Source organism: Physeter macrocephalus, chromosome 14, assembly GCF_002837175.3.
Source record: "Physeter macrocephalus isolate SW-GA chromosome 14, ASM283717v5, whole genome shotgun sequence".
NCBI lineage: Eukaryota > Metazoa > Chordata > Mammalia > Artiodactyla > Physeteridae > Physeter > Physeter macrocephalus.
The window spans coordinates 17,669,620-17,686,870 of record NC_041227.1 but is presented as its reverse complement, the minus strand read 5'-3'; the positions used below and the strand labels follow the sequence as shown (position 1 = coordinate 17,686,870).

General features: G+C 43.6%; 1 protein-coding gene and 1 long non-coding RNA gene across 2 annotated transcripts in view; one reads left to right on the top strand and one right to left on the bottom strand.

Annotated features, from left to right (window-relative positions):
* Positions 1-17,251, top strand: part of LOC102993168 (uncharacterized) — a 56,114-nt gene that overhangs the window by 6,802 nt on the left and 32,061 nt on the right. The gene's annotated exons all lie outside the window — the stretch shown is intronic.
* Positions 1,675-17,251, bottom strand: part of TOP1 (DNA topoisomerase I) — a 41,261-nt gene continuing 25,684 nt past the window's right edge. The window contains exons 10-17 of the mRNA XM_055090940.1: positions 13,273-13,416; positions 12,144-12,329; positions 10,986-11,054; positions 10,329-10,443; positions 8,937-9,064; positions 5,955-6,049; positions 5,583-5,732; positions 1,675-4,568 (exon numbers count right to left, since the gene is read on the bottom strand). Coding sequence (XP_054946915.1) covers positions 4,466-4,568; positions 5,583-5,732; positions 5,955-6,049; positions 8,937-9,064; positions 10,329-10,443; positions 10,986-11,054; positions 12,144-12,329; positions 13,273-13,416 — 990 coding nt within the window. The 3' untranslated portion in view covers positions 1,675-4,465. The remainder of the gene's footprint in view (positions 4,569-5,582; positions 5,733-5,954; positions 6,050-8,936; positions 9,065-10,328; positions 10,444-10,985; positions 11,055-12,143; positions 12,330-13,272; positions 13,417-17,251) is intronic.

The window sequence follows — 17,251 nt, the reverse complement described above, 5'->3', positions numbered from 1 at the left end:
GTCCGGAGCCTGTGCTCCGCAACGGGAGAGGCCACAACAGTGAGAGGCCCGCGTACTGCAAAAAAAAAAAAAAAAAAAAAAAAAAAAATGTTACAGAAAATTTCAAATGTATATAAATGGAGACAGGATAGCATAGTGAAATGCATCCAGGATAGCATCAGTCAGCTTTAATTATGAACTGGTGGCCACTCTTGTTTTGTGCCAGACCCTACCCACTAACCCCTTCCATATAATTTTGACACAAATCTTAGGTCTATGATGTTATCTATAAATATTTCAGTGTTTTTCTAAAAGACTCTTTTAAAAACATACATACGTAACTGCAGTACCATTTTCAAACCTGAAAAAATCAACACCGTTTTGCTATTTAAAGTGATCTTGAAGAGGCCTGTTTACATGTAATACTTGGGATTGTGAGAAATAATTACCGAGTCTGTGGTAAATTTCTTTGCCTCCTTGTTTACTGGTTTTGTCAAGGGACTACTTATAATCATCCAAAACTAGCTTGACTGAGGTCATTTCAGGATAATGTGTTTTCTCCAAAAAGTGCTTTTTGGTTTGAAACAGTTGAGAGAATAATGCAATATATGAGGGATTTTGTAAGGACTGAAATATAAGTAAACTCTTTTCTCAGAAGAAAAAAAAATATTTTTTTAAAAGTTTTCTGTGGAGGAAATAACTATATTTGGTGTATGTGGTATTTAGGAGGTGATATCAGAGTTGATGATTTACTGGTTGTGGAAGTGAGAGAAAGACGTGAAGGATGACGGCTGCCCTAGGTTCCAGTTGGGGGACAGAGTGGATGGTGGTGCCTTTCCCTGAGATGTGAAACCAAGCGCAGTGGGCTTGGAGTGGTAGGTACTGAGCTCGGTTCTAGAGACTTGAGATTGAACACGGACATCCCCACTGAGACGTAGTTGGCAGTGCAGTATGTGTCTGGAGCTTAGGAAGGGGGTCTAGGCTGGAGGTACAGATGTGGAAGTCATCATGTTCAAGTGTGAATGAAATCAGCTAGGCTGAGAAGAGAACCACAGCAGTTACGGACCTGATAGAGGAAACAGAAGCAACAGCCGGAGAGGGTGGCACCATGGAAACCCGAGAGAAGTGCTTTAAGGGAGTGGTCACACCTTGTATGATTCCATTTATGTGCAATGTCCGGGAAAGACAGATCTCTAGAGAAAGTAGATTAGTGGAGGCTGGAGGCGGGAATGGGGATTACCTGTACGTGGGCGTGAGGGATCTTACTGGGGGGGAGGAGTTCTAAAACTGGTTTATGGTGATGGCTATACCACTCACTCAAGTTACTAGAAATCACTGTACAGTTGGAATGGGTGGATTTATGATATGTAAGGTATCAATAGTAATTTTTAAAAAGTGGTTAAGTGTCCAGTGCCACAGTGAGTTGAAATTAGATGCAGAAGCAGAGCCCATTTAGTGGTTTGGTCGCTCATTCATGGGTGATTGTGGTCCGAGTGGCGGGGGAACTGGGGCAAGATGGGGCAGAAGCTAGTTGCAGTGGGTGGGGGAGTAACCTGGTGGTAGAGATGACTCATTCCAGGTGCTTGTGAAACAGAGAGAGGGAGGGGGTGGTGGCTGGAAAGGGTTGGGAGTTGTGGTTTCTTTTTTCGTTTTTTTTTTTTTTGTTTTTTTTTTAATGTGGGAGAGGCCTGAGGTAGGCTTGACAGGGAGAACTGAGGGGACGGGCTGACCAGACGTGGTGGGTGAGGGCGGAGCCAAGCAAGCACCTGGATGTCTGGCTGGGGTACCGTGTGGAAGCGGTCTCCCTTTGCCCACAGCTGTACTCCAGCATCATGGAGGAGCCTGACAGGAGGGAGTGGGTCAGACCCTGCACTTCTGGCCTCTGCTCCCGGACGAGACTGGAAGTGGGAGGAGGGAACCTACCTGCCAGATGAATAGGAAGGGGTGGGTCTCCTGACTCCGTGTTCAAGCATCCTTCGGGGCCCTTCATACCTGGCCCTCACCTACCTGTCTAGACTCTTCCCTCATCGCAGTGGCCAGGTCAGCTTCCCATTCTCTGGCTTGCTCTCCCAGCCTTGTTGCCACCACCCAGGATGTCCTTCACAACTGTTCTTGACTAGTATCTAGTTGCCCTGCACCTGCCCTCAGCAGAAGGAAGGTCCTTGCCGGGAAAGTTGGGCACAAGTTTCTGCTCATCAGTAAAATCTGCCTGTAAGGCCACCTGTCCCTGGTTTCTAGTTGTGGTCCAAGGTTTGTCCTCTGGTTGTGGCAGGTCCTGCTGAAGTGTATTGATAAGGCACTGGATGAGCTTGTTACTATTCCTTACATTCACTGGTCTAGCTACCCCAGAACCATAGAATTCAAAAATGCCTGGCTGCAATCTCTTGCTCCAAAGCAATGGTGGCTACATAACCTCCTTTATTCCCTGGGGTGAATGCTGCCTCCCTCACTGGCCAGTGACATACAGGCTGCCAAGGACCCCTCAGGATTCTCTGCAGTGGGCCCAGCCCCAGGAAGTTGAGAGACCATCAGGGAGGTGGCTCTCCTCCCAGAGTAACACCTGTGCCTGCCGGCAAGCTGGAAGGCTTAGGGCTAGCTAAGTGACCAATTCTGACCACTTTGGCCTTCCTGCCCCCCGGCTCCATTTGACCAGGAGACCCCACCTTTCAACCTAATTCCAGACTTAGCTGTAACCTAGGATGAATGGAAAAACAATTATTGTAGGGACCCTGGCCAGCTCAGATACTAGAGCACAGAGAAGTGGTCACAGACCACTCCCTCTCTCAGTCAACAAAAGGAGAAGTCTGCATTCCATCTGGGAGAGAGCTTCTGGGATCCAGTGTTCTGATTGGCTTAGTACCCTTCATTCCTGCCATCCTGACAGTAACCTTAGCCACATAAGCAAACCCAAAGAAGCTCCTACTGCTTCTTGCCAGCACACATGGAAAGTATTCCAAAATCTGCCTCCTGAATACACTTGCTCCATCTTGCTCAATAAACCTACCCTAGGCTCCAAATATAGTTCTTGCACCCCACCTGTTCTTGTAGATTTTCTGTACTTGCCTTCACTTCCTGGGCCTGCCTTTTTCTAAGGATGTGGATTCTGGCTCCCTCCCCTTTGACCCACACCCACGGCAGCAGGACAGATGCAGCCCCTTCCAGGCCTGGCCCAGCCCCAGCTCCTGGGGAGGAAGGCACCACCGGAGCAGGTAGACCACATCCCACTCCAAGTTCCAGCCCCAGAGCTCCACTCTGGCCTGGGGCCCTTGGGTAACAAAGAGGCAGACACCAAGTTTCCGTTAAGTTGTAGGAATTTATTTTAAATAACCTACAGTTGATTAAAAGGGAATTCATGATAAAAATAGAAGATACTTGAGGAAAGATGTGGGAAATGGACTCTGCACACACGCTAAACTAACAATGCCTCTAAAACTAATGATTATAGCAAAAAATGTCTTCACATTAAAATTCTGCTTTTTATGTGTTTTTTTCCCCATTTTTTACACAATTACAAAAGAAAAAATAAAAGCCCTAAAATCTTGATTATTTTTCCTTTTTTGGACCAAATACTCATTTTCCTCTAAATTTTTGACCTGTGGAACTTTTTATACAATAAAATCTTTCAAGTGAAAGACTGGGGTTTAAAATGAAAAAGATGGGTATCTGAAAGGGCACAGAGAATGTTCAGAACAAAGGATGATGGGAAAATGGTTTCAGTCACTGATTATTTCATTATCCTTAGACTCGCTCAACCCCTCTCATCCCTCCCCAGCCCCAATCTACACGATCTTTAAGATCAAGAAAAAGGTTTAAATATTTTAAAATAATTAAAAAGAAATAAAAATTCACATTTAAAGAGGAACACTCAAGTCAGGAAATATTTTCCCATCATGCTTTTCTGTGAACAGGTGTCTGAACCAAAACACTGCCCATGTCACAACTGCTTCAAGTTTAATGAAAACTGATTCCCATGACAATAGATAGTGACAACTCTAACAGGTGCGCTGGGTTTTTGTTCTACTTAATTTTAAATTCCTGAAATGGGGGAGAGGGGAGTTTAGGAACTCATTTCTATTAAAATATAGAAGTTATTGCAAAACCCTAACTGTAAAAACGCACCAATATAATCGGACTTCATATACAGTAGCTAAGAGAATCCAAATGTTTCAGTGAAACAGTGAATTTGCCTGGCAGAACTCTGACAAATTCCCATCCACTTGACCCCTTGAAAATAAAAACAAAATTCAAAACAAATCATACAGCTAGAATTTTGATATCTGAAATATTTTTAAATAAGTTGTCCATAGGACAACTGGCTCAGCTCTCCCTTATAATATTTCCAGGTTATCTTTTCTCAAAGATGTTGCTCTGTTAAGACTTGCTGCCCCCTCCCCTCAGGTGCGAGGGCACGCGAGGCTCACAGTTTATCCATCTGCCCCAAACCATACTCTGCTCCTTCTCACAGAACGCTGCCCCTCAAGACCGGCTAGAACTCGTAGTCCTCGTCAGCCATGTCGATGGCCCAGGCAAACTTCTCCCGCTGGGTTTTGTTGTAAATTTTCTCAATTGGGACCCCCCACTTCTTGCACCTGCAGACAAGGGAGAAAGAAAGGGGATTAGTGTGTCTCAGGGAACAACGGGCCAGACCCAAGGCTGAGGCTTAGATGTGCCACCACCTCCTTCACATCCATCTGGTGAGAATGAGAGTTAATAAGGTACCAGACATGTTTCCTAGAGCTTCATGTGCTCATTTAATCTTGACAAAGACTTCTAAAGTAGATGCTATTATAGATGTACAAATGAAAAACTAAGGCAGAGAAGTTAGGTAATTTGCTTTCATTCTCATGCAGCTAGTTAGCATGGAGCTGAAGAGTGAACCCAAGCCGTATGGCTCCAGAGTCCATGCTCTTAACCACTGCAGTCTATTGCCCCTCAAGCTAACCAAACCTCCAGCAACAAACAGGGCAAAAAGAGTAGAAAGGGTACAGGAGCTCACTGGAACCCCTGGCCCAGAGGAGCAGGGACACAGGAAATGACTGCTCCTCCTAGGCCCAGAAGCTAATAACTCAAGTTAACTAATAAGCATCTTCCAAAAAAGCCATTTATTTTGGATGTTGGGGCCAGGGCGGGGGTGTGGTCCAGGGAAATAAGCAAACAGTAGCGCAAACTCTTTGCATAGGTTTCTCAGATCTGTATTCTCTCTTTTTTTTCTTCTTGTCCACACCTTCCTTCACTTGTAAAAAAAAAAAAAAAAAAATTTTATTGAAAAGTTAAAGTATAGGTAGATGGGTGGGCTCTTTTGTATTTTTCCTTCAATAAGGACTAAGAGTCTCCATTCTGTCCTAAAGTTCCATTAGGGGTAGGGACCATACCTGCATTAACAGACATAAACACACTCCAAGATGGTGTAACAGTGCTGACCATTTAGGACCGTCCATGATGTTCCAATGCATTTGTAGTGGGCACAGCAGAAGACAGAGGTTTCCCAGAGGACTCTTAAGTGTGCAGCGTAGGAAATGCATGTGAAAGCTGACAATGCTCTTGGAACCCCTATCACCCTTCTCAAGCCAGCAGGTGGAGTTCAAGAAGGGTGTGGTGCTTACCAAGCCACGGTGATCCTTGGGTCCAGATAATTGAGTTTGGAGGTTCCCAAAGCAATTTGTTTATTCTCCTCTCGGTCTGTGGCTTGTACTTCAAGCTTCATCAACTGCTCCTCCAGTCTCTGCACAGCCTTCTTCTTTGACTCTACCACCCTGGAAGAAAGGAAGTCATCAAGATCCAGGCCTGGCCTCTGGAAAAGAGCACTGCAACCCCATGGTGCCATCCAGGGGCAGTAAAAGCAGAAAAGCCCCAGGTACAGAGATTTCTAAAAGACATCACTCAGAAACCCTAGAAAAGCTAGGGCCTCTGGCTGATGCTCCGCCCTTTTTTCTCTCACAACCAACCCCCAGTTTTGTATCACACCAGGCACATACTTCTTGGTTTTTGCATCCTTAAGGACCTTGGCATCAGCCTTAGCACTTTTCAGGTCTCTCCGGGCATCTGCTAGCTGTTCCTTCTTGGCATCAATCTGGGTGGGGAGGAACAATAAGATTTAGGAATAAAGTAAGCCCAGAGAATACAAAGAAGGGCTCCTCAAGAGAAGATGAAACTTAGAAGTTGTCTACACCAGGCAGGCTGTCTTGGTGGTTTGCCAGGTCAAAACAACTAGGGGTGGCTTCATGAAGACACAGAGTAGATATGCAGCGGGTGCTGAATTCAAATGCTACTTGGCCATTTATGTTCTTTAGTCACCCTTTGAAGAAATGAGGGTTTTATAGGCAGTGACCCAGGGCCCCCATTAATCCAGAAGCTCAGGGAAAAGAACCCACTGGGACTGGGAATGTGGGTGCTAATCTTTCAGTCAGAGAACACTTTGGTTTTAGATACTGGGAGAGGAGGGCTACAGGTGAGAGCTGTTTATCAAATGGCTCTTGTGCCAGGCTGTCGCTTCCATTCCAAGAATACTACTGGAGTAGATACTCTTTATGAAGCTGAGATAGGGTCCTTGCATCTACTGAGTGCAGCTCATTCCTCAGATTCTACCAGCACTCTGGGAAGGAGCTGCCAGCCTCTCAAGAAAGAAGGATGCACTCAAGAAAATATCTGAGGGACTAGAAAATGGCAATTAAAAGGTATCGAGGAAGCCAAACAGCTCAGCTTAGTCTGTCCCAAGCCAATACATGGCATGGCCTGGCTTTGGCATTGTTTTTAAAAGGAGAGAAAACTGAGATGGGAAGGAAATTAAAATGGTCATCACCCAAAGCAGATTTGAAAACTTTTTAGCTGTGGAGCTCTTTTTCCAAATGAAGTCTCATGGGGACCCAGTCTTTAAAGGAAGAGACAAAGGCAGTTCCAGTCTTTCTTGCTTGAAAGAACCAGTTCTAAGTTCTTCTTACTTAAGCAACACTGTGGAGTTAGAGCCCCAAAGCAGTGAGCTCACACTGCTGGGATCAGGAGAACCCCTGACCTGTTACTACTTTGCTAACCTGTAAGGTCAAGGGAACCTCTGCCGAGTAAATACATGCCTGACTCATACACACTGAGCTGTTGCTCTCAGCCTGGAATTGTCTGTTAGATTTACACGCACAGCCTAAGACTGGAAACAGAGGTCACCACTGTGAGAGAATCATTAAATGTGTTTTACTATGAATGGCTTACTTCCAACATCTATGTTGTCCAAAGTCAAGCTGAAGGAACTGACACAAAAGCATCACAGACACCACTAGCCAGATTCTTAGGCCAGAAATGCAATAAACCACAATCTTTTAACCATTTCTGTAAATGCTAAATTGGCAGGCTATGTCGAATTCTCTCAAAGCATCAAAGACTCCATTGATTCACTTGGCAAACAGGGGCATGTGTTTGCTTTGTGGGCACACAGGAGATGGTTCCTGTGCTTAGAGGGCTCATCTGGCAGACAGCCTGGGTGCCCGAACAGTGGTTCCAGAGTGAGACCAACAAAAGACCTCCTCATGCTCCAGGGAGGGGTCTCCTGAATTAGGTAAATACCACCTGAATAGTCATGCTTTTATTTCTGGCTTGAAATGATAGCATAAGGAGAGTAAACGGCACCAGATGACTGCCATTAACAGAGCCGCTAGGATGGGCGGTCTGTACAGGTTCTTAGCCTGCCAGTCACATGATCCAAGGATTTGAGATGTCTATGGACACACATTTATTTACCGTGGATGTGTGCATCCCTTCAGGAAAGCCAGATGGCATCTGTAGCATGAACTGCAGGTTGTGTGTGTCTTTTGACCCATATGTACTACACCTGGGTATCTATCTGGAAGAAATTTCAACAGAAGGAAAACACCCTGGGCCTGAAAACATGTATGCAGCCTCACTCTACAGCAGTAGTTTTTAAACTCCAGTTGTCCAAGTACAGTATTCTGTGAACGCAGATGGAAAAGAATCAATCTGTAGTTTAATTAACCTCTAGTTGAAACTCATCATTTCTTCTTCAGTTATGAGTGTGGGCAATTAAACACAGTAATATCAGTAGTATCTATGACTTTATCACCCATAGCTAGTTCATATATTTTCATATTGCTGCAGAAATCAAAGTATCATTTATATTCATGACCACCTTGACATTTACAGTAATTATCAGACCCACCTAAGATCTAACTTAATAAATTAATAAGGAAGGACATCTATTACTATATCAGACTTTTTGGTAAACACATTTCAAGGTAATTGGTTTACTTTGTAACCCACGTGTCTGCTTTGTAGTGAAATGTCTACAAATTCTCACTGTGGATTAATACATTAGAATGGATTAGTTATGTAGCCATTGGTAACACAGAAATGCACATCACCAAGTGTTAAGTGCCTTGCCGCTTAAAAGCTCAGTACCAGGCAGAGCTGGAGGAAGGAGAGAGGCACATGGAAGAGGAACAGCATCTAGTTGTTTGCACATCACCCTCTCCCTCTAGGGCAGCAGCTCTGGCACACAGCCTGTATTCAACAGATGTTTGATGATGAGCTATATAAAAATATGATTCATGTGGAATGTGTAGAAATAAAAATAGTTGTGCTAGGATTAGGGGGAAATTAAATATTGTTTCATCATCTTCAATTTAAAACAATCTAATTTGGAAGTAGTTGTATTTCTGGGCTGTGGAAAGGAATTGTGAAGACTATCTTTATATCCATCATCCTCATGTATAAGGACAATAATTAGCAGTATTTCAAAGAGGGTACATCAAATTTACCTTCTCAACACAGAATAAAGACTTGCTGAACAATGAGTACCTGATATTCAGTATCGTGATCAGCAATAGCTACTACCAAATTTCCATTTATTTAGCATGAACCTTTCTGATATCCCAACCCAGAAGGGTGGAGTATAAATGCCCATAGCAGACATGCTTCTCTTCATTTTGCTACCCCACCATCCACATCCAAAATACCTTAGATTGCAAGTTCATCATGGACTTCTCAAAAGTTTTTGGTGGTGCCCTCTGATGGTTACAAAGAATTGCAACGGCTCGGTTGGCACGGTTATAAGATAGTATCTTTGCTGGGACGTTCTCATCAGCTGTAAAAAGAGAAACATGGTAATAAGAGTCCATCTGTATAAGAAGAGAGAACACACAATGTCCCTTCTCCAGCGCTTTATCCTCACGTAAAGGTTTTACTGGTCCTCATCTCACTCAGATGATCAATTCAGGTTCCCCCAAGGCACAAGGTCAAAATCTGAGAGTCAAGAGAATCATCTGCTTGCCTCAGTGCCCACCTCCCCCATCTAACCACCCAAAATAGCCTGAAGAAAATATGGGAATTGGGACAGAAAGAGCCTGTAGAGGAGGGTAAAATGAAGGGACCAGAAATTTTACATTTTAAAACCACAAGGCACTGTATCTTTCAGAAAGAAAACTACAAAGTGTCATCTAAGGAATGTTTTTACTTGTGTCATATAGCATTCTTTACCCCACCCTAAAATACTGACCCTCAACATACCCATCTTTGGCTTTTTGAATACCATTTTCTAATACCATTTAACATATTTCTAGAGGACAGTGGAAATTCAGCAGTGACTAGGCTCCAGAGGGAAAAAAGCTTGTGGATCTTGGTGATACTTTCTGCAGCTAGTTTTTAGGAGGACACTACCTACTCTTTTTTTTTTTCCTTTTATATTTATTTATTTATTTATTTGGCTGTGTCGGGTCTTAGTTGTGGCATGCAGGATCTTTTGTGGCAGCACTTGGGCTTAGTAGTTGCAGCATGCGGGCTCTCTAGTTGTGGCGTGTAGGCTCTAGAGCACGTGGGCTTAGTTGCCCTGCAGTATGTGGGATCTTAGTTCCCCGACCAGGGATCGAACCCACATCCCCTGCATTGGAAGGTGGATTCTTAACCACTGGACCACCAGCGAAGTCCCGAATACTACCTACTCTTAAGAGGGAAAAAAAGAAACCTCAGGGAAAGGATTTGCTCCATGCTGTTTTAGTAACCATGACAACCTTACTCTCTCCAATTTAACAGGACATCATAGCACTTTATCTTCAGTCTATGAGCTTTTAAATACCATAGATATAAAACACAAAATGCAGGCATTTTCAGAGCAGACAGAAGGCCCGTCAGCATTTCATAAAACTATTCTAGAAGCCAGAGTAGGAATAGGGGAAACAGCACTGATCTGTTTACACATCTAAGCCTTAGCCCTCTATTAGAGGTATGGAGGGAAAAAATTTCCAGTCACAATGTTAACGAGGAAAAGTAGAACAGATCTAGGACTTAGCTGAGTAAGGATAGTGGTCGTCATCGGTAAGGCCATGGGCCCTATCTGGTCAGGCAGTACTTACGAGCTGTGAGTTCCTTTAGCTGCTGCTGTAGTGTGATGGAGGCGTTATATGTACGGAACACCTTCGCTGTCAAGCCCTCCATGAGATCCTGAAGATGTTTATTTAGAATACCGGTCTGGAGGAGACAAAGCAACGAAGAGGATGTTGGGATTTAGGTAAAAGCCATACATACCACCCTGGCCCTTCCGGCAAGCTCCAGGACATTTATGCCAGTGCAGTCACACCTTGCCAAGTTTATTGTCCTGCCAGTGGGAAGTTAGGAAACGGGAGAAGAATTCCAGAATACAGAGTTGCATGTACCTCCCAAAGAAGCACACTTCATTCTTAAGCAGGCCAATAAAGCAACTGTATCCTTCCCTATTAAGATCTTCCCCAATAGGATTTCAGGGACAGGTCTTGGGTCTCTAGCACAGGTGGCTGAGCATCCAGCCAAGAGAAGGCTATGCAGGAGCCAGAGGCTAACAGGCAGGGTTCGTCCACCCCATCCCAGGGCTTCGGCCATGGATTTGCTGTGTGCCTGAGGAAGGGAGGGTATACAGGGTGCCCCAGGACAGGCCGAGGGGAGAGCCCCAGTCACTCCCAGGCAGACCTCTCCTTTAGGAGCTTGGGAGGCTCTGGCTGGACCCCTCTTCAACCCAGTGCAGTTTGCCCACTCACATTGAGTCTATCAAAAAGATCATCCTCAGGCTGTTTGTTCTCCATAAATAGTTGTAAGTTCTTAAAAACCTAAAAGAAATAAGCAGAGCCTAATTATTATTATTTTTGAAACCTCTACTTTGGAAATAACTGCAACTTAAAACTTGCAAACAAACAAACCAACCCCACAGAGCACAAAGAAACACCCATATCCTTTACCCAGATTCACCTACCATTAATATTTTACCTCATTTCCTATTTGTGCAGTGTACACATACACTCATTTCCTTTCCACATTTATGTGTGTATATACACAATTATTTGTTTGGAACCATTTCTGGGTACTTACATAATTATGGCCCTTTACCCTTGAATACTTCAGTGTGTTTCCTAAGAATAGAGATATTCCCTTATATACACACAGTACTTCTCAGCTTTATAAATTTATACTGACACATTTTTATCCAATCTATTGTCCATATTCCAATTTTGTCAGTTGACCCAATGATGTTCTTTACCTTCCCAGTATGGAATCCAACCTAAACTCAGATATTACATTTAACTGTCAGATCTCTTTAGCTTTGTTTAATCTGGAACATTTCCACAGCCAGCAAAACCTAATTACTGATGAAACATCAGACTGCTGAAGGGCTGTACTACTGGGGTACTACACTCTGTAAGGTCTTCAGTTCAAGCCCAGTACTTCTGGGGGACCACGGTGCTGCAGCACCCTCTTCAGCTATGGGCTCAGAGATCCAGGGACTCAAGGGCTACCTTTTTGCTGAATGAGGAGTTGGGGGAAAGTGGAGCAATGCTAGGAAAATCACAAATTTGCAACATGACCAGGGAATACTGAAGTGTGGTTAGATCATTAAAACAGTGTGATGGGATAAACCTAATGTGCAGTTTGTTGTGAGGGCCAACTCTCTATAGCATTCTTTGTTGAATGCTGCCACAGGAGATGGCTCCTCATTCCCAGTAAAGTAGCATGGGGTGAGGGGTGAGGGGCAGGGACTAAAAGGAGGTACACAGGACACCAAACAATACCTCTCCACTCTCTTTCAAGCCGTTTCTTCTAGTGTTCAGCAAAGCACAGAGCACAGAAAAAGCACTCAACAAATGCTTGTTGAATGAATGAATGAAAAAACAGGCCGGGGAGCTTAGGCCACATTAACTTACTCGTTTCTCAACGGGGACTTTGTTATAGTATCTGATTGAGTCCTTTCCCAGGAAGTCAAACTCTACCACGTATTCCTGACCATCCAGCTCTGGGTGCAGACTGATGTGCTCCACACGAAGTGAGCAGCAACCCACCGTGTCCGCTGTTTCTCCTTCCTCCTTCTCATTGCCTGCTCGCAGAGCAAGCTGCCCAGGGATGAGAGAAGGGAAAAAAAAAAAGGTAAGCATGAATGAAGAAATGTCAACATCATAGGCTCTGTAGGAAACCAAAATCAGAAGCCTCCCAATTCTCTTTGGGGACAGAGCATCAGTTTACAAGGCCTGGGAATTCCGGATCTGCATTGTTGCTTCTTCCCTTATAAAATGAAGTATGTATCATCAAGGGATATTAAACTTTCCCAGAAATCTACGCTTCTGTTTACTCTTGTTCTTTCAGATGGGGAGAGAGGAAAGAACATATTTAAAACTCTCGGCAATCAGACTCAAAAAGCTAGTCTCGTAATTTTGCTTAATTTTTAAGACAATTAAGAACTTGTGTTAAAATAAATATACTCAGTGCAAAACCGGGGGAAAACATGAAATCTTTTTCTTCCAAAAGAGTGCTGAGAAACTGATCTTCAAAGCACTGACTTCTAAACTGTAGTTGTGATACACTGGCAGATTATTAACCAATTTTAAGGATTATAACCATCCTTTTTAAAAACAAGAAAGAGTAAAAAACATCAGAATTCACTGCTCATAGAAAGGCTAAGCATTATTTTTTGCAACATTTGTTTCAGTTACACACAAACATATTTATGTGTTTGGGTTGTGATATAAAATAAAATTTTGGGGGGTGGTGCATTGTCAGAAAGAGTTTGAAAATGTCAGTATTTCTGGCACATTCAGATTCATGAAGATCCTCCTATTAGGCAGACTGTATCTAGACAGCATCAGACACTGAACACCTCTCTCTCCACTTCTACCTTCCTTACTGGACCACAGATCAGGTAAGCAGGACCACAGGTGTCGTCTGGGCTATCACTGCCTCTCCAGCAGTACTTATAGCACAGGGCCTGGAGGAGTAAATGCTTCCAGCGTCTTCGTTAAGATGAACATGGTAGACGACGTGACGGGAAGATGCTCTCACCTTGTCGATGAAGTACAGAGCTACAGCTCTCTGCCGAACTTTCATCTCTTTGGACTTCCAGTCTTCCCGGTACTGGTTCCGGATCTTGTCCACACACTTCTTCAGCCGCCGAGCAGTCTCATATTTCTGCCAGTCTTTCTCACCCTGCAAAAGACCCAGCGCCAAAGGTGGATTGCTTAGGGACGGTGGAGTAAAGACAGACACTGAATATCCAAGTTCAGAGCTCTGAACCAAAGAGAAGGAACTTGAGCTTCAGTTAAGCAAGGCATATACCTGATGAGAACTCACGCTGTCCCATTTCCCTGACAAGCAGAACTGGCTCTTGTCTGATTGCTAAGAAAGCCTCTGGCTTTCATTTTGTGAGATGTTTATGTTCTTAAGAAAAGCCCACATGACATGTCCCCAAAATTAATTTCTGTCAACACAAAGGGTATAAACATCCCTATTCCCACATCAGCATCACAGCTTTGCTGCTGAATCTGTGACCCAACAACAGTTTTCTGCTAGGACTGAATTTCATTAAATTCAAGACAATCATTCACAATTTGATGGAACTGTCAAGGAAGCAGAACCAAAGATAACAACATGTAATTACTAAGGAACACAATGACTTCCAGGAACAGCTATAATTATTCACCATTTTCTAACTTCTGCATTTAAAAGTATTCTTTTTTTTTTTTTTTGCGGTACGCGGGCCTCTCACTGCTGTGGCCTCTCCCGTTCCAGAGCACAGGCTCCGGACGCGCAGGCTCAGCGGCCGTGGCTCACGGGCCCAGCCACTCCACAGCATGTGGGATCTTCCCGGACCGGGGCACGAACCCGTGGTCCCCTGCATCGGCAGGCGGACTCTCAACCACTGTGCCACCAGGGAAGCCCTAAAAGTATTCTTAATGAGATTGAGGGAAACAGTGTTACTGGGAAGACATTTTTTTAACATTAGAGCTTTTAGTGGCAGGTTTAAAAATTGATTCTAAAGCCAATGAAAAGTTTTAAAAAGGGTGTGAAAAGACAATCTAATCAAGTGATGGAAAAAGATTTCTGTTACCTTGTTGAATGGAAAAAGATTCACAAGCAAGGACTGATGATAATGTCAAGTGAGAAAGGAAGGAAAATAAAATCCAAGAAATCCAAAAGGGCCAGGGAATATGACAAGACCTGAAACAGACTACATGACATGAACACAGGGACAGAATTTGAGAACTCAAGAATCTCAGCTCTTAGTTCCCCCAGCCCACAACCAAAGAGAGTTGCAGTGATTTCTACCTATGACAGAGACATGTGGTCTTTGAGGCATAAGAACTGCGGTCAAGGTACCTGGCCTTCTGAGCACGCAGGTGTGTGGGGCACATGGAGCAAGAAATGTCTTCTGGGGCTTCCCTGGTGGCACAGTGGTTAAAAACCCGCCTGTCAATGCAGGGGACACGGGTTCGAGCCCTGGTCCGGGAAGATCCCACATGCCGCGGGAGCAACTAAGCCCGTGCGCCACAACTACTGAGCCTGTGCTCTAGAGCCCACGAGCCACGACTACTGAGCCTGCGAGCCACAACTACTGAGCCTGCGACCCACAACTACTGAGCCTGTGTGCCTAGAGCCTGTGCTCCGCAACAAGAGAAGCCACCCGCACCGCAACGAAGAGTAGCCCCCACTCGCCGCAACTAGAGAAAGCCCACGCACAGCAAAGAAGACCCAAGGAAGAGAGAGAGAGGGAGAGAAAGAAAGGGAGAAAGGGAAGGGAAGAAGAAAGAAAGAAATGTCTTCTACTTCTAGTTCCTAACATTCAGAAATGAAAGCTACGCTAATGAATCATCAGCACTCTCCCACAACTGTGTGTGGACTAGTTGTATATGCTTGTTTGGCTACAAAACAAGAGGCTCAGTAACTACCTGTTGTTGTGGGTGGGTGGTTTAGTAGTTGAGTGATACAGGAGAAATATCCAAGTTCTATATACTGTCAATGGGAAGCTGAAAACTTCTCTCTGGTTTTTCTAAGTACATTCTGACATTTAAGAGGGCAAATAGGACTTCCCTGGTGGCGCAGTGGTTAAGAATCCGCCTGCCAATGCAGGGGACATGGGTTTGATCTCTGGTCTGGGAAGATCCCACATGCTGCGGAGCAACTAAGTCCATGCGCCACAACTGTTGAGTCCGTGCGCCATAACTACTGAAGCCCGCATGCCCTAGAGCCCACGCTCCACAAGAAGAGAAGCCACTGAAATGAGAAGCCTACGCACCGCAACGAAGAGTAGCCCCCGCTTGCTGCAACTAGAGAAAAGCTCGTGGGCAGCAACAAAGACCCAACTCAGGAAAAAAAAAAAAAAAAAAAAAAAGCAATTACACATCTTAAAAAAGGGAAAAAAAGAGGGCAAATGAGAAAAAGGTGTGGTAGAAACTTTCCTCGTGTAATAAATCTCAAGTCAGTAATAAATCTCCCTGACAATCACTCTTATATACACACACATGAAAGACGGGACACGAAAGGCTCATCTTCAACAGTACAGTCTCCAGCTCAGAAGTGGGCTCTCTCCCATCATTCTGATACACACAGGCCTACCAAAACCTGAGTCTGAGTCTTCGAAGTCCAGTAGGGTTACATTTGCTCATTCCTTAGTCATATCACTGAAAGAAAGTTTAGAAAACCTAACAAGTAAGTCATTCACGGGATAACCACAAGACCAACTTTTCTTCACAGGTCGGCTAGGCTTCTGGCACAAGGATCCAGGATTCTCTCAAATAAGGACACAGAGATGGGGGTGGTGGAAGAGCCACCTTGTCTAGGTCTAACAGGAGAGGGCTGGCCTCTAGGAAGTATGCATATCCCTGTGCCCTTCAGTTTCCCTAAACAGAATCCAGAGAGTGAACAGCAATCTGAACGCCACACATATATAATTTAAACAAAAGACAATAAACTGGCCCTACGTGTTTATACTATGTTTAAAAATAAAATCCAACCAGCTTTCCATACATGCCCATTCTTAAATATGTTTGTCTTATTATTGATTTGTAGAGTTCTTTATAGATTCAAATCCTTTTCAGATAAAAGTAGTATATTTCCTTCCAATACTTCCTATTCAACCTTTCACTCTGAGTAAATCTTCTAAAAGGATTTTATGTTATGCAGGTTTAAGTATACAGTTAGATCAGTTTTGACCATCCATAACCCATGTAACTAACCTACACCCCATCAAGTTAGAGAATATTTCTGTCATTCCAGAAAGTTCCCTTATGACCCTTCCCAGTTGATCACCAACCAAGCAACCACTGACCTTTTAATCTGATTTCTATTATCATAGATTAGCTTTGACTAATCTAGAATATTATTTAAGTGGAATCATAAAGTTTAGATTCTCATGTCTGGCTGCTCAACGTGTTTTAAAGATTCATCCATGTTGTTGTATTTATCAGCAGTTCACTCCTTTTACCTTGCTGGTATATTCCATGACTATCTCTAATGTGTTTGACTATACTACACTGTGTTTATTCTGACGATGGACCCGTGGGATGCTTCCAGTTTTGGACTCGCATAAATATAGCATTATGAACATTATGTCTTTTTGTGGACATATGTTTTCATTTTATTTGCAGCAAAATTACCTAGAACTGGAATTAGTATCTTAATGTGGTTTAAATCTGCATTCCACTGATAACTGGTGATGCTGAGTACTCTTTCATGTGTTTTTTTACTGGCCAATCCTCTACCTTCTAAAGCATCTGTCTTTTGCTCTTTTTTATGGGGATGTTTTGTCTTTTTATTATTGAGGGATAGGAATTCTTTGTATATCTGAGATATAAGTCTTTTGTCAGATATACATGTTGCAAATGTTTTCTCCCAGTCTGTTACTTGTATATTTATTATCTTAGCAGTGTCCTCTGTTGAACGTTAAGTTTTTATTTTTAATAAAGTCCACTGTATCAACTGCTTATTGTTAGTGTTTATTTTGTGTCCTAAGAAATCTACTCTAAGGTAATGAAGATGTTCTACC